The following is a 17,579-nucleotide window of genomic DNA, read 5'->3' as shown; positions in this document are numbered from 1 at the left end:
TCGCGGATACGACTTGGTAAATGCTGGATCCAGTGGGAGGAGGTGCGAGCTGTTTATCGGCAAGAAATGAACAAGATAAACGTTGCCCTTCACGGCCCATCAAGCCATTCAACACAGGATGACTTTGCTGGTCATCTGCTGGATGTCCACCACTCGCACTGGGCATCAGCACTGTGTGCCAGGATTGCGGGATCAACCCGTTGTGAAAGTTTCTACATGCACTCAGACTGAGTCAGAAGCCTCTGATAAGCCAAGGTGGGTGAAACTCAACTTGTATGATATATAATTGTACCTATTTTTTATTCAGTTGCAAATGACATTCACTGAACGCTGAATTTATAACCTTCCAAATCCATGTAACGATAACGTTAGGCCCTACCGTTACTTGAATTACCGGTACAGTTGTACCGCAGCGTTGATCATGCAACTATCGCGATGAACGATGACACAATTTAAAACAGCCTTATTCACATTTTTTTAAAAATGATTATCACAATAAATACTGACGTCCAACTTACGACAAAAAGTACTATGATGACTCAATGACTAGACCTAGGCCTGATTAAGTCAATTAGTGAACGTGTACGGTCACAGTAGTAGACCCAGCCATACATGTAAATTATCACTAGCCGTACTGTATATGAACGTTTTCATTTTTAGCTTATTGTTCCTCACTAACCCAGCCTCAACAAATTGTCAAAATTTCTAGGAAGGGAAATCATGATCAATTCAAGATATGTTATCTGTTTTCCAATTGCAATCTCGAGATTGGTGTCATTTCTCACATGTGTGGTAATATTCAGGGGGACAGCACATCAGCTGTACATATGGCCTAGATCTACAGTAGGACTAGGAACCGCGTGTACATTTGCTCTGGTACTACTAGTCACTACTAGACTACTAGTGCTGACTGTAGTACTAACGTTAGATCTGTAACTCTTACCGTCTAGTTATCTTAGTACTAGCAAAGATTTATGTGCGAGAGATAACGCATCTGGAGCTTTCATCACTCATTGTGTTGGACTTCATGAAAACTCAATAAAGAGCATGAAATTTGAAGGAATATTTTTCTGCACATCGTGTAGTATATAAATCAGCTATTGAAAATAATTTTTGGTCGTACAAAACCTTATGGTAATAAAATGCTTGACTACATGTACAGTTGTAGCGACAGTCTTATACAGGGCAGCGTGCATCAGTTCGGGAAACCCACTCACAAGGGGGGCCCCTCCTTATAAGTAACCCGTCCCCCTTATAAGTAACCCCGTCCCCCTTATAAGTAACCCCCGGGGCACCCCTTATAAGGAGTCTCCACGCTTTTTTGCAATGCAACGCGAAAATGAAAGGACTGCGGCAATTCGCTTGATTATGTCCATAAAGCTTCACAAGTTTCCTAGTTACTCACGAAATTTGAGCAAAATCGGTTTGAGGCATCATATCTAAAATCATGGATTTAAATGCGATGTCAAACGACCCATGCGAATGCTGAAATGCGAGCGATTACTGGCGTGAGTGTCGCCAGGCGCGGCGGCGCGGCAATGTTTGAGTGCAGACGGGGTTACTTATAAGGGGGACGGGTTACTTATAAGGAGGGGCCCCCCTTGTGAGTGGGTTTCCCGAACTGGCATGCAACGTTGCAGACAACTGGGTGCAATTGAACTCACATGGTGACCGGCAATAGATTGCGCAGACCTGCAGCCTGTGCCTCCATGGGATATGGGTTACCACTTATCGCACAATCCTGCAGGCAACACCTCCACTGGTTACAAAAATAAGATTTGGTATTCAAACCCTTGGACTGACTCGAGGCCCTGGCTGCAGGATTGCACAATCTATCGTTGGTCAGATTTTGTGAGCTCACTTGCACCTAGTTGCCAGCGCCTTTGCATTGCGAGCTGGACTGTATGAAAGACGTAGACATAATTCATTATGCCTTTCATACATGTACGTACCTGTACTGTACTTTTTCGAGTATGGTTACAGTTGTAGTTCCCTGTTTCGGTAGGTTGTATGATATAACAACTAAGGACAGTTGGGGCTCAGTAACTGGACACCAATTTTACTAAGATTCAAAATGAGAAAATTTGGGTGTTTTTTACGTCAAATGGCCAAGGTCAAAGAGAGCATATCAGAATGAATTGATTTGATTTGTGGGCATTATTGGAAATACAAGGCCAGAACAAAAGGAAGGTACAGGCACATTTGTACAATGTATAATTGTCAGACATGCAAAACTGCTATTTCATGCATTTACACTGTACAGACCCTACACGCCAATGTACACTCCCATCAAATTCAGCACCTTTTCTTTGCCATCATAATATCAATATACAGTGTAGTAGAAATACTGATTTCTTGATGTCAAGATAGCTTTGCAGCGGAGTAATTGGCTGTCCTTGAGTGGTATACCTGATCAATTATGTGAAGCCAGATGAATATTGCACGATGGACGAGTGTAATATTCATCAAGCTGAATGCAATATGTCTGGTATACCATGAAAGGGTAGCCAATATTATGATTATTATGTAGATCTGCCCCCAAAGATGCGTGAACAGTGGTTTGGAATTCATGGAAATCGCTTAAATTGAAATTGCATTTTACACTAGTTTATGAAATGAAAGAATTCCATGTCTCATCCACCTTTACTGGTACGAAAGCACAGTCGCACTCTACTCTAGCGCACTGTCATACCATCTCAGTAGGCTACCGGGCCATGCAGTATGGTGTATTGTTTCACAGAAATCTTTTACAGTAACCTATTGGGATTTTCATCTTTCTTCAACATGGTCATTGCTGCATGATTGGTAATAAAGGGGACAGACTACATGTTTTTAGTGTGCTGCTGAAACCTCTCATATAATATTCACTAATGTGATATGAAAAGTCTGGGGTACAGTACATTTGTATGCATGGTATCCAACTAACATTATGTTTTATGCTGTACTGCTCTTGCCTTGATTTACCTTGATGTTGGGCATAAAGTATACACGATGTATAAACTTATTTGCCCCTGTGCATCTTCTTTGTGTTAGTTCTCGGTCATCAGAATAATCTGACTTACTTGTAGCCTCTGCAGCTGATAGCACAACATCACAGACAGAAACCATCTCCACCTCTGCAGTTGCTGACAAACATTGTACAGCATTGTCTTCTTTGAGGTTGTGCTCCTCTGAGATATGTAGTGCATTGTCAATTACCTCAGAATCCATAATGTCCACTGGATGATTTTGATTGCATGGAAACCTTACTCTTTGCATGCTCTGCAGGTTGATTAAAAAGGTATTTTACACACAGAGGTCAGCTACAGTGTCTAACAGAGCCCTAAGGCGATGTCAATGTTTCAAGGCACTCTTGGAATTTTGTGCCAATGGAAATACATTGTGTGGAATAACAATGAGATTTAATTTTTCTTCAAAGTTAGATGTCTTTGGTTATATTGTGTAGTACAAGCTGTCAGTTCATATGTTTTTCAGAGCAACTACTGCTGAAGATCTACCTGCAGGAAGCTCTGTCCAGATACGTCTCGAACTCCCAAGGACTCAAGAATTGGGCCAGCCGGTAGATACTTCAAGTGAGATTTCTTGAAGCGTACATTGTAGTATTGATAGGGTCCGAAATTTATTTTGTGATCATTGTTTGTTCTTACAGCATAATCCTGTCGGGATGGATAACAAAAATATCCTATAAACCCAGAGATGCCGACTATTCTGGAATATTCATTAAGCCTGTCAATAGCCCTCCCCCATACAGTTTGTTTTTCCTGAGTGGCTAATAGTAGATGGTTGCCTCTGAAGACACAGTACATGAATAGTGTAATGTATTCATACACAAACCTCCTTGTCATCTGTTCGGTGATACGAAAAAAAAAAAAAAAAAGAAGGTGACTTACAGTTACTAAGTAAGTTCAAACTCAAGACCTTTATTGGTCAACTAAAGCAGTCATGACATTGGGATGAGTTATTTTGATTTGGATAGATATGCTGATATCTAACACCAAACATGGAAAATAGCTCATGATTGGCCAATTTCTGGATACCTTGTAACGAACAGTGCTGGGAATTCATCTGACTTCTTGAGTCTTTTGCTGATTTTACCCATAAAATAGCATGCAGTATTTAGGATGTATCCTGCTGGAAACATCAAGTTATATACCGGTACTCATTGTTCCTGTTATTTCTTTCCAGAAATGTTCTGCTGAAGTGGAAGTTTACCATCAGCAAAATTAGTGTTATTTTAAGTTCTGCAGCCCAAGATATCTTCGACCTCGTATCTCAGAGGAAAAATGCCAGCTGAAATAACTTGTGCATTGGAAGCAATGTTCTGAATAAGGAATGAAAGAATGCAAATGGCCATCCAACTGATCCAAATGTTCCTCTCAGAGAAAACATAAAAAAAAAACATGTTTTCTTTGGTCAGAATACTGCCTTTAGTATACCAGACGATGTTTAGTTTGTGAGTTATTCAGAAAAAATGTTTTTATTTCGTATACCGGTATACAAATCAATTGATTTTATTAAAACTCTTAAAACCATTGCTTTGATAAGAGTGTGATCCCTCAGCTACATTGTAAAGGAACAATACATGTGTACTCTATACTCTACACAGTGTGTCCTATAGTGTATACCCATTGACCAATTACCATTCAATTTTAGGAGTTTGTTGTGAAAGAATGTTCGTAACCTTTACTTTTTGAGAAGTACACTGTATTATACTCAAGATCATTGCTGCTGTTTGCCACACATCATACTTTTCATGGTAAATGCACTACAATGATTGCCTTTTCAATATGTTATTCCCATCCATATTAAAAAGACAATATCGTGATCACAAATTGTGTGTAAAAGAGCATTTACAACACCCTATATCTGCACTTTTTTTCAGCCAATTAGCATATAAATATTTTTGGGTACATTTTTTTTTCACGTATCCCTGAGAATTTTCTTGACCATAATACATACTGATGTGTTCTTTCTAGGAGTGTTGTGCTACCTTGCTCGTTGATAACTAGGACTCTAAAAATCTAGGATCAAACTGTAAAATTTTGTACTCGACTCGACATGAAAATGTCATTTACTGACACTCAGTCGGAAAATATATGTCATTAGTATAATTGAAAGTAATTATGACTTTGTTGCATTACATGTATGTGGTTAATTAAGTATGCTTTGTTTGTGTTTACAGCTCCTAGGAGAGCTCCTCTGCGCAGAGGAGTGTTGTTTTCACTGATCAACTCTAAGACCCTCCTGAACCAAGTCAGGTGAGTATCAAACTAAAAATTATCATTGTTATGCACAGGCTTATTGACAATAAAATGCCCACAAATTTGACCATGAATCCTTTTTATTCCTCTGTCCGATGGGTGCTTGAGGCATGATATTTTTGGGTTGTAGGTCTGTCTGTCTACTTTAGTATACGCGATAACTTGAGTAATACTGAGCGGAATTTGACCAAACATAGTCCGACTATGAAGTATGATTGGGCAATCACTTGATTAGAAATTGGTGGTAGGTCAAAAGTGAAGGTCATCTAAAACAGTTTATGCAATAAGACTGTATTGAGCAAATTTCAGCAAACTTGGCACAAGGGTAAAATATGATAGGGCACTAACTTGATAACATTTTGTGTAAAATTGGCAAGAGTCAAAGGTCAAGGTCAAATTCTAAAAATTCACTGTGTGATATTAAAACTCAAGACTGGATCAAGCAAATTTCACTAAACTTTGCACAAGGGTGAAGCAAGGTGGGATAATCACTTGATTAGACTTTGGGTAAAATTGGGTAAAACTTCAAAGGTGGATGTAGCAAATCTCAATAAACTAGAGCAATGTACAATGTACATATACCTCAAACAAACATAATGAATGTTCGATATTCTGAAGGTTCATTATTCCGAAGGTTCGTTACTCCGAAACACACATATTCCCAATACCTAGAGGTTCGTTAATCCGAAAATGAAAAAGGTTCATCAATCTGAACATTTGTGGCGTTATTCCAAAGATTTGTTAATCCGAAATGATATTTGGAAAAACAAATCTTCGGAATAACGAATCTGTGGACTGAAGAGCCTTCGGAATGACAAACCTTTGGAATAACGAGCTGTAACCCTATTGGGTACCATGTTACCAGGTCTAATAATTGGGGTCTGTGACAAGACTATACTCTTGGCGCTGTTCCCAGGCCATGACCAGGTGCCAGTTGTAATACGATCTCACGAAAGAATGCTTGTGCGCGCCGTGTTCCTTTGTCGGTAGCCCTTCCCAGGCCCCAACCCTGTCTAGCACTTCTGTCTCTTTACTAGTAGTTGGTGTTTTTGTTTTTCTGATGGTAGTGGTCTCTGTCTTGGGTCTGTGTGTGTTTTGCATCTTTCATGTGCGAGGGGAAAAAAAGAGACAGAAAAGAACTTCAAGAATTCGAGGAAGTCTTGCGGATTTTCTTTCTCGTCATTCACGCTAGGGGAAAAAGGAGGGGGGAGGGTATTTTTTTTTCTGAATTGTTCATGGCAGGGGAAAGAGGAGACAGGGAGAGAAGCGTTTGTTGCTCTTTTTTCTCTTCAATCCTGTTTACATACATTTAGTTACACTGAAGCATTGATAAAGATTTGCTGCTGTGAAGTCAATAGGACATTAAAATAAGAAGCCTCCCATTTACTTCTGTTCATTGAATCTTCACCTAACTACTGTACCTTTAGAGTATGGTAACAGGAATAGCAGAAATAGTTCTGGTTACCTTGACATGTGTTTGCAGGGAAATCGTGGATGCACTTGAAAAATAGTAGACTTTTTGAAGCTTGAAGTTTGTTATGAAGCCACATATACAGTGTACAAGTTTTGTACATGTAGGGCTCATCAGTTGTTCGATTTCGGTATGAATTTGGAAAGGTTGCAACACAGTTTAGTTAGCACAATTTCGTCAATTCCAAATCAAATTTAGGAGACAGAATCAATTTTCTAAGCCAAGTATCGGAAATCCCAATCAGAGCTGCATATGATAAATTGATATGTCGTGTTACATTGTATCTTGTAGTTTAGTAATGACCAAAGATTCAGGGTTACCTCAAGAAAATCTGATGCATTGCTAAATGAATTACAATATGGAAGATATATTGGTACAATGAAAGATTTTCTACATGATTTGACTCACAAATATTGATTAAGTTGACTGACAAAATCATGTACCTGAACCCATATACTCAACATAAAATATTTTAGAAACGTATTTGCCATAAAACCATCATACTAATGTGACGCCTAGAGCATATAAGTCCAAAGACAATGTTTTATAATGGTAATTTAATCGCCTGTGGCTTGTGGGGTTTGATAAGACGTGGTTTGGTTTTCCCACAGACCGTATTGAATTTGGAGGAGAAACTTGCAATCTGCTCCATAAACCATTTTCGTACTGTATCCAGATTTACACAATTATTCTTGTTTCCTTCCATGCACTCATTGACAACAATTCGAAGAACTTGTCACAGACAGTCAGAATATATAATCTTCCTTGTTCACGACGCTGTTACAAACTTCACATGAGCGCGGACAAAGTTTGTTGGGTTGTCATTATTTGTTTACAAAAATACAATCTGAATACATGAGAAACCCGTTAATTAGCATTGACAACAATTCTAGAACCTGCAACAAACAATACTGGACACAAGAGACACAATATGGTTTTATGCTCCAATCAACAGTCAATGAATTAATGCATGCGCATTTTGTGTTACAGTACTTTTGATGTACAGCTGTAGGCAGAATTTGTTTCATTATTTTTCTTATTTATTTCTGTCTCTCATGCGTAGGCCAAGGTGGAGGCGCTCACCAGGGATCAAGTCAATGAGCTGGCCATCACGAACTTGAAAAGGACAGCTGGACTATTCGAAGATTTCTTCGAGCAGTTTGTTCATCCACCGCCACAGCCGCCACGAGAGCCAGAGCCAGAAGCCGTGCCTCCATGGTGCAAATGTGGGCGGTGCAGGGAGATGGCGCGTGACGTAGAGAAAAAATGCTGCAGAAAAGCTAACATGCAGTGTCACTCGCTCTCTGCACGATTCCGTCGCCTCTGTTTGGACCCAGCTGTACTCGACATCGTTCGCCACAACCTGGAGAACCAGCACGCCTGGGCCGCAGACAGGGGCAACAGATCATACCGTCACACGTCATATCGCACATACATTGTACGTCCATTGGCAGCACGACAAATTGGGCGCTGGCAATCGAAGAGTGGTTCCCTCCTGTTCTGTCTGGGCCATTAGAACCGAGTACAGTACTCATCTGCTAACGGGCACTATGTAGGTTATCAGGAGGTCAAAGGGTACCGAGATGGTTATAGGGTCGAACTTTATACTCCTTCCACAACCATTTTCCTTGTATCTTGGATCTTGCAACATACTTTCAGTAGATGACACTGGTTGCTCTTAGTTTGGTTAGGTCTTACGATTATTCTATGAGATGTGTGCTCATAGTACATGTAACATAGTGAAGTATCCCTTTGTTGTAGGCCTACTATCTATTACGCATGAGTGATTCTTTATGCACTTATATGCAGGTATCAATTACTGTATGAGACATTATGTTCATTTCAAGACACTAGTGATATTGTAAAATGCTGAATAGGTGAGTAAATCTAACAGAACACGCCAGAGATGACGAACTTCCTTTGTGGCTGATACATGTATAAAACTACATGTGGAAAAAAAAATTGTACAAGACATTTTACCGATATGTGTATACAAGTATGTATTGGATGGAGATATTTCTAAACATTTTCTTTGTATTTTTATTGTCTGCAAAGGCTGCAGATATTTCTAAACATTTTCTTTGTATTTTTATTGTCTGCAAAGCTACTTATTATGGCTCCATCTTGCGGTAACTAGTTATTTAGACTTTGTTTCACCCCATCCCTATGCTAAAACGTTTGTATGCACATTCTGCCAGCAAAACATATATGAATATGATATGCACATCCTCATTGACAGAACAGGGTTTATAGTTCGTGAGGTGGGATGCTTCTCTATATCAACACATGGCGGTCTATCTCCTACCTCCATGATAAACTGTTGGTTTGATGTAGACTGTGAAGTTCGCAACTCGACATCATTATGGATTTGAAGGTTGAAAATGGCAAAGCCTCTTATCCCCCAAAATATACAAGACAGAATATGTGCAAGATTTACATGCAAACGGGATGTGCTCACCCTTGTCAAAATCCCTGTGCAGTGGATGGTGAAAGAAATATATAATGTAAGTTGGTGTGTTGTCATTATGCCTACACATACATTAACTGTGGTAGTGAGTGTTTGGTGTATTTCCTACAGATCTCGTTTTGATAATATATTTTTCTCTGTGGTTGGTTTTCACATTAGCACAAGCTAATCCTATCCCTTTAGCATTTGTACATGATAACCATGGTACTATACATGTGTATTGAAACAGTTTCGCAATAAACACAAAGAGCAAAGAAGGAAACAATCACTCGTTTCTTTTTCTGTCCTAGGTGTCCTGAGATTTATGCAACTAACTCTGGTAAAGAAGGAAACGCGACTTCGTTTCTGAGTCCGACATCAATACTCACAAATCTTGTGTTCCACTTTGTTCCACTCACCTGCATAGCGTACTAGACCAGTTTTGTAGTGAATTTCAAGTTATATTTTCGTCCCTGCTTAGTGGCAGAAACAGCTCAGAGAACCTGTCAAAAATAGTTGGATTCAGAGTTCTGACTGAAATTCCTCCTGAATGTTGGAGAAAACACCTTATGAGCTGGAACAAGCTCTCGAATTGGTCTAGAAATCATTGGAAGTATGCATGAAATTTGAACACTAAGCCATGTCTTGCTCGACTATTTCAGTTACCACACTAAGGTCAGAATTCCTAATCACAAGTAGCCCGCATTTCATGTAGAAACATTGCGAACGACATCCGACTATACAGGTCACAAAAAGATACATTTATCGATACGATATGACCACTTTATTTTTATTTTGAGGTTATTGAGAATTTGCTAATTGATCTGTAGAGGGAATTTAGGCGTTTTATTTGCCAACCCGCACGACAGCAGAGCATTTTGTAACGTACAGTTGTATTGGAACAGACCATTTCCATAATGTATTCAAATTTCTGAACATTTCCTTACCTGCACCGTGACAGAGACTATTTAACCCGTGTCAAAAACATTTGGATCCAAAAGATAGAATACAGGGTTAGAATTGGTTGCTCGCAAAGGGTTGCTATGGAGATCCTTTGTTGCAGAAGTTTGCATACAATATGCAGTACACTAATAACACGGTATACATTCCGAAATTTATCCTGTCACAAGCAGTAGACAATTTTAGTTGTGTACACGTATTAAAATTTATGGACATTTTTTCTTCCCCGAGTGATGACAGTTCATGTGACTTTTTGCTAAGACGATTACTGTCTTGAAAATCTGCGCAGATTATATTTGCTGAAAAGGGTCGGACATTTCGGTCAAAGTTTCGGACAAAGTAGAGATCCTTTGTTCAAGAATACACAAAACCTATAATATCAGGAAAGCACTGTATGTCGTATACATATTGTATTAGATTGTGTGTATCATGCATCTGTCCACATGACAAATATTCCTTGTGATGATATTCCAGCAGAATTACACCTGTTGTTTACTGAACATCATTACTGGCGTCATGTGGGGTGTACATGCCTTTTGGTTATTTGTTAGTAATGACAAAACCTTAGTGACGGCTCAATAAACGTTCGTATTGAGTTCACTTCTACAATCATGGATTCCCTAGCAACCCTAAAGCTATAGACAGGGCTCATGTAATGTTTGTCTGAGCTTCGGGATAAACCAAGTTATAACCCTGCACCTGCATGTGCATGGATTCCGTCTTTTGAATCAAATTTTCTGCAACATTATCTTTGGATGGTACTATAAGTAGTCAGTGTGCAAAGGGACGAAATTATAAAGTTGAATTCATTACGAATCATTAGTGCTCACGGATGAAAAGTTTTGCAAGGGTACAAATTCAGAATTGGCAATATGCACCTGCCTACTGGCCTAACTAAGTCCTTTGTGGTCTGATCCTTCTGGAGATGTGTGTTTGGCAAAAGATAAAGAGTAATACACCTGAATCTCCTATATCTCGGTATAAAAATACCTAAAATGTTGTTCCTTGGTGCGATGCTTTCATAAGTTATTCAGCTGAAAACATTTTCTGTGTAAACCTTCAATTTTGCTGGATATACTGTAATTTCCATGGTCCCAAGGACTCCTTCATAATGAGTTTCTATGCAAGCCTTTCACTTGCTTCTTTCGGACAATTTCTATATTATTTGGTAGCCTTTGCTGCGCAAATTTCTGTATGTTGCAGAGTTGCCATTTCTGAAATACTTGTCCATTAGATTTGTTATTCTGTGACAAGACTGATTAAGAGCATTACGAGGTGGGTGATAAATTTTCGTGGAAATGTGATTGATCGTTGGTACAATACGTGTTCATGCTGTGCTACGTTTATTTACGAGCTGGAATTGACAACCAACAAACTAAATGCGATCACTAATCACATGTCATCGTAATTGACCAACCCATAATCAGGCAAATAATTATAGTTCAGAAGTTACAAATCCCAGCTCGCTGGCCCGACGAAGAAACCGACGGCCACATTACAGTACTCGTAATTCACCGCCCAGCGATGTTTTTCTGCTCGCTACGCTGGTGAGTAGGTCATTGGGCTGAGTGAGTGGATTGTCGTGGATCTCTCTCGCGACAAGTAACCCGTTCCCTCGCGATCGGCCGAAAGATCGAGGCCGCGCCGGGCGGGCCGGGCTGGGCTCTCGGTACCCCACCATAATATGCACTGCTTGTGTGTGTTTTCTCGGCTCTGCGTATGCGCACAAGCTGCTGTGAGATCGTGCGCTGACCGGCAGGCGGCGATCAGCGCAGCCACAGTATAAAATAACGATGTAACCACAGAACTAGAGTTTTGACTAGAGTTCCGTGGATGTAACCCGGCCACCGGAAGTTTTGATAGATGGCGCTCTTTACAAAAAAAGTTCTGGCATCAAAATAATGACTAGTGCAGACGGGCTTAAAAGAAAACTGTACTGACATTTTCTAATTGTCTGATAATTCTAATCTACATTTTTTGATGCCTACTACTGGAAAGAGAAGATTGTAAAACCCAGGATAAGCCTGTAATGATTTTTTGAAAAAAATGAAAACGAGCAAGCCATGGAACGATCCACGCAATTTGGCCTACGTCACAGGTGCTCTTTGTGCACAACTCCGACATTAGCAAGACGAACTACATAATGCCAATTTACTGATGAAATCTCACACGAAGCACTCCAAAAGCTGTTATTTAGTATAATTGCAATATGGAGCTATAATAAATATGTTAAACAATATCTATTAATCTTTAAAAGCAAGCTCTTCAACAGCTTTTTATTTAGATAAAACTTGTGGGGAAATTCCAGATATGCAAAATGAAATTGGCATCGTTATCCAAACGTGCTGCCCATAGAAGACCGTGTGTAAGTAACGTTACGCATTGATGATCATGATCGAGCGATGGTTCGCCAGTGCAGTTCAAACTATCTAACGTAGATGAGGGCTGAGTGAATCTAAATCCAAATGTAGATAGACTCTCTTCAACGGCACGCATGATTTACGCTTAGTGAGATGAAAACGGTACCCAGTACACATAGACGCTGAAATACTAGAACTAGGACTAGGACTACTGAGCAGTCAAGGAGTAGGTTCTACGTGGCAGTCCAAGTTTTGATGAGTAGGCCCTACACTCACTCACCGTCGACATTGCAGCTGTAGGCCCTACGATGTGCACAACGCTAATAAGGCACAGCGTAACGTTACATACCCTGCTGCCAGAACTTGAAGAAAGTCCAGACGAAAGTCCAGACTCCAGATCTAGATCTGGACCCTTGTCCTGCAGGCACTGTTGTTCCTGTGCTGAATTTTTCAGGTAAGGTATCTGCTTTATGGATTTCCGATGTTTTGTAGTTGAGTAAATCTCATAGTGGTGTTCTTTACACCAAGGACTAATGTTAGATCTAACAGTTTGTTTCAGTAGGCCTACTGTACTAGGACCCATACAATGTATCTCGGAAGAGTGGCCTGACCACGTAGATTCTAACACAGTGTCGCCGCTTCGCGATCCCAGCGCTGGTGTAGGTATAGTGCTAGCGTACTTCCGTATCCATGTAGATATCTCAAAATTCACCTTGCCAAATGGCACCAAACTCACAGGAAATACTTGATGATTCATATCCAACAGCTCACGTTAATTGGAAACAAATCACATGTCGGGAAGCATAAGTGTAGATGTCGACTTTCCTGTCGGCGTCGCTAAAAATAATCTGCTCTAACTCGTTACGACTAACATGAGTGATTGCGGCCAGGCCCTACCTAGAGTGTCTATCTGCTGCGCACGCACAGACTGAAGTTAGCCATTTAATATCATGAGACAAATCTTTCAAGTAATCGGGGGCAATAAATAAATTTACAAATTATTTGTGGTAAGTTGAATGAAAAATGTAGTTCCTATATCACACAAGTCGCAAAAATCATTACACTTTTAAATTTAGTTCTCGCATAAATCCCCCGTTCGCACAGTACTAGTCGGCTAACTTCATTTCTAGATTGTGCATCTTGCGTTCGCCAAGATCTCTCGCGAAGAGTGATTTTTTTTTGAGTGACGACTTAAAAGTCGGCGTCAATATTGATACTTCTCGATGACTGATTTCGTTCAAATATAAGAGAATACTTCGAAATATGCTATGAAGTATATCCTGTAATTTTGGTGCGATTTGGTTTAGTGAAATATGAGATATCTACATGGATAGAACAGTACACAAGCGCCGCCTGCTAGCTAAATTAGGCCTAAGCGTCGTCTGCTACTCGATACGAATTAACGCACGCGTATGCAAGCAGTAATAGTGAGAGCACCTGTGACATCATAACATCCAGGCTCGTCAGCTCATTAGCATAATTCTCACCTAAAAAGTTCCATTTTTAACATTAAATTACGGACTTAATCATTATGAAATTTTGATTCTGTTTGCACCGCTGGGTCTTTTAGAATTAAAAGAACAACATATAAAAAAATAAAAAACCGGTAAAATGCCCTTTTAACTTAGAAGTGATTTTCTGATATCATTTTTATATAAGTGGACTTCCATTTCGGCGGCAAGCGAAATTCATGTTCTGGCAAGCGCTCTGCAATAACTTGAAAATCTGCTTGCCCAACTGCGCATAAAAATTTGCAGCACCCTGAACACGTACATGTACAGTTGTACATGTATGAATACAGTACAACACTACTTGCTACTGAAGATAACTTTGACAAATTAAGTCGACAAAAACATATTACATGAAATTGGTCATATACTTCAATTGATGGAGAGTTACTGAGGTATGTAGGCGATGCAGATGCATGATTAATTGCATTGATTCATGATCCCCTGATTATCACTGACATGGCGTACAATACGTGGTCAAGGAGTTTTCCAAACATGCACTTGGATACGACCACAACAATTCTTCCGAGCCAAGATTCTGTCGATGACACCATCTGCCCATCACCGCTACATGAGTAATTTGATTAACAAAAGACATTGGATCGCACCTTCTCCTATTAATACTGAGCATGACTTGCAAGTTTTTCACACTACTTAAAGATTCTGTTTACCTTTGGGAGCAGTGATTTCAAAAAATGTTCACGATATCACATTTGCATACGCATATAATTTGTAGGTCTGTTGTATCACAAAATATCCTACCATATAAGATTTTTGCAATATAGCCTAAACTATAAAGAGATGTCAGTATTTTTCTAATTAAACCATAACTGGAGTGGTTTAGTCTGGAAACATTTTAATTATAACTACTGTTCACATTTTGCGTCTTTAACAATAGTTACATGTTACTTCCATTATACGGACTCAAATTTTTACAGTGGTTGTTTCTATCCCTAACTCTCATTTTGGAACTATCTTAAAGCACTAATGCTGGGTTTTTGTTTCTTCTGCAAAAGGTCTATTATGCCTTTAAATGTGACTATTAACAAAAGATACTGTATGGATTCTATGGAAACTTGCAACTTACATTGTATGCTCAGCTTCACATGGGGAAAGGTGCATTCCGATGTCTTATGCTAATCAAATTGGTACTGGACACGGCATTGACTGACCAACGGTGTCATTGACAGAATCTTGGTTTGGAAGTTATTGTGTGTGTGTGTGCGTGTGTGTGCATGTGTGTATCCAAGTAATATAAAGAAAAAAAAACAGAAATATTATTACCTCCGCCAAGGGAGAAGGGTATGTTTTCGTTACAGTTGGCTTGTTGATTTGTTTGTTTGTTTGTTTGTTTGTCCCTGTGCAAAATAACTCAAAAAGTAGTTAATGGATTTGGATGAAACTTAATACAAGAAAGGTTGAGAATGACACAAGTAACAGATGATTAAATTTTGGTAGTGATCCGAGAATTTTGGGGGAATTTATGAAGGATTTTTGATATTTTGACAGGTAGGGTCAATGAACTTGGGAGTTCAAGCTGCGCATTTTTGAGGTTTTCAAATGGGCACTGAAGTGCATGTTCTAGTTTCTGCTAGGGCAAGGCGCGCCGCGCATCTGAGGGTTTATGACGTACGTAATAAAGGCTTCTATATTGCGAAATCGGGCGATTTTTCAGCATGTATACCTATGGGTGGAAATCACTGATCTCTATGGAAGAGCCCAAAAAGCTTTTCCCCAGGTGTGGAGAGGAGAAAAATCTCTTTGGGAAGAGCAAGATCATCGATGGAAAGTAGCTGCTTGGCGGAGGTCTGCGCTCTCAAGAGTCCTTTTCTAGTTATAAAATATGTTTGGGTTCAATGCATTACAATGGGATGTCTATTAAACATTCATTTATATGCTTTGAAATCATGCTTGACACAGCTCTATTGTAGCTGCAAGATGAAGTTTGGAGAGGAAGAACGCATTTCACATTTTACTGCAATACAAGCTATTTTTCATTCACAATTTTTTTTTTTTTAATGAAATGCAAATTGGTTTTAATAGGAAAGAAGTTAATGTTTTAAACCTGAAATTCTGGTCCTTCCTCATATACTGTACAACGTGCAAATTCGAAATGATATGAAAATTATGTCTTCATAAAAACTAAAGAATATTTTTCATGATGTGCACATTTGTGTATTTTATACTTTTTGATCTTTTCATCTGGGATACTGTGATCTTTCAAATAAAGTGCTCCACAAAAGCATGTTCCAGTATGTTTTCAACTTTTTTGCTGTTGAAATTACCAGTTTTACACTGCATTTTAATTCTCTGCTCCAATTCTCGGTATCACCAAAACCTAGGTGCTGTGCGCAGAGCAGCTTTTTCGATGCATTTTGGGATAACTCACGGGACAAACTTGCCCCAGTTTTAGCTGCACATGCACTCAGATCACACTCTGTCTTTCTTCAGAGGTATTTTTCGTTGAAGATTTCTTCGCCTCCCATCGTGTGGCCAGCACATTGAAGCTTTGCAGTAGCGAACCATGACTCTAGTGACCGCAAATCAGTAAAACTTAGAAACTTTCAACTCTTTTAAGCTGAATTATAGCCAAATAAGAAAGGGGGAACAACGGAAAAGCAGACAAAACTCCACTGAATCGTATGGGAACTGCGACTCGCGTGAGACAACCGGAAGCAAACAATGGCACTGAGGAATCCCACAGTGCATCTGTGACACGGCTCCTCAGCGAGCACAGAAATTTTCTGCGCATTGGCGATACCAAGAATTCATTATAGACATATATTAATTTTTGCCACCACATTGAAAGAGAGAGCAAACTGCAGCTGGGGAAAATTTTATTGTGATGTGAGAGTGCTAGTCCAGAGAGTAAAAGTCGTATCTCCCTCTGTAACACCTCCCTGGATATACTGTATACACCGAATATTTCATGAGGTTTTTATTTTCGCGAATTTCGCGAGTCAGGTGCTATTCGCAAAATTAAAGACATGCGAAAATATTGACTCTGATCCCGATGTAGATGTGATGTATGCATGTACTCTTCTCCGTTCAGTACAAGACTCCACAATCGCGAATTTAACAACTCGCAAAATCGTCGATAATTCCCAATTTCGAGAAAATTTAGACTCGCGAAATAAATGGCGTATACAGTACAGTGTAGATTATCCTAACCTATAATGGAAAGAAAGCACACACTCCAGAAAAGTGTGTACTATTAATAAGAAAAGAGGCTTTGAAGTTTAGGGTCTATTCAAGTGCTTTAATCTCACCAAGCTGTGCTCTGTGTAATGAACAGGCTATCAAAACACTAAACAAATGAACAAACAAACAACAACAACAACAAACCAACCAACCACACAAAAGCAGGATGTTAACCTCTATAGCAACAACAGTGAAGAACTTATCAGATGAAGCAGAAATTTTACACACTCTTATCAGCATATTCTACTCATGACTAATACTAATTTCCACAGCAATAGCATCATCCCTTCAAAAGTTATTTGGAGAGTTGAAAGTGAAGAGTATGCAAAGGGTTTCTGAGGAACGAAAAGGATCAGATCAGGCCTCTAAGAC

At 39.4% G+C, this 17,579-nt stretch overlaps 1 protein-coding gene across 1 annotated transcript; it reads left to right on the top strand.

The window, feature by feature from the left end:
• On the top strand, positions 1-9,464 carry LOC140234093 (uncharacterized). The gene is made up of 4 exons (XM_072314173.1): positions 1-255; positions 3,475-3,572; positions 5,183-5,258; positions 7,796-9,464. Exons 1-4 carry the CDS (start codon positions 119-121, stop codon positions 7,851-7,853), a joined length of 369 nt encoding a protein of 122 aa, XP_072170274.1. The 5' UTR covers positions 1-118; the 3' UTR covers positions 7,854-9,464.
• Positions 9,465-17,579: the final 8,115 nt, after the last annotated feature.

This window comes from Diadema setosum, chromosome 10 (assembly GCF_964275005.1).
Source record: "Diadema setosum chromosome 10, eeDiaSeto1, whole genome shotgun sequence".
Lineage (NCBI taxonomy): Eukaryota > Metazoa > Echinodermata > Echinoidea > Diadematoida > Diadematidae > Diadema > Diadema setosum.
This window is presented reverse-complemented; position numbering and strand designations above follow the sequence as displayed.

What these genes read in the sequence shown, in the direction of transcription:
- LOC140234093 (XM_072314173.1), top strand. Translation starts at nt 119, where the DNA reads ATGACTTTGCTGGTCATCTGCTGGATGTCCACCACTCGCACTGGGCAT. An exon ending in CCAGCCGGTAGATACTTCAA is followed by an intron (nt 3,573 to 5,182) that starts GTGAGATTTCTT and finishes TTGTGTTTACAG; the next exon opens with CTCCTAGGAGAGCTCCTCTG. An exon ending in ACCCTCCTGAACCAAGTCAG is followed by an intron (nt 5,259 to 7,795) that starts GTGAGTATCAAA and finishes TCTCATGCGTAG; the next exon opens with GCCAAGGTGGAGGCGCTCAC.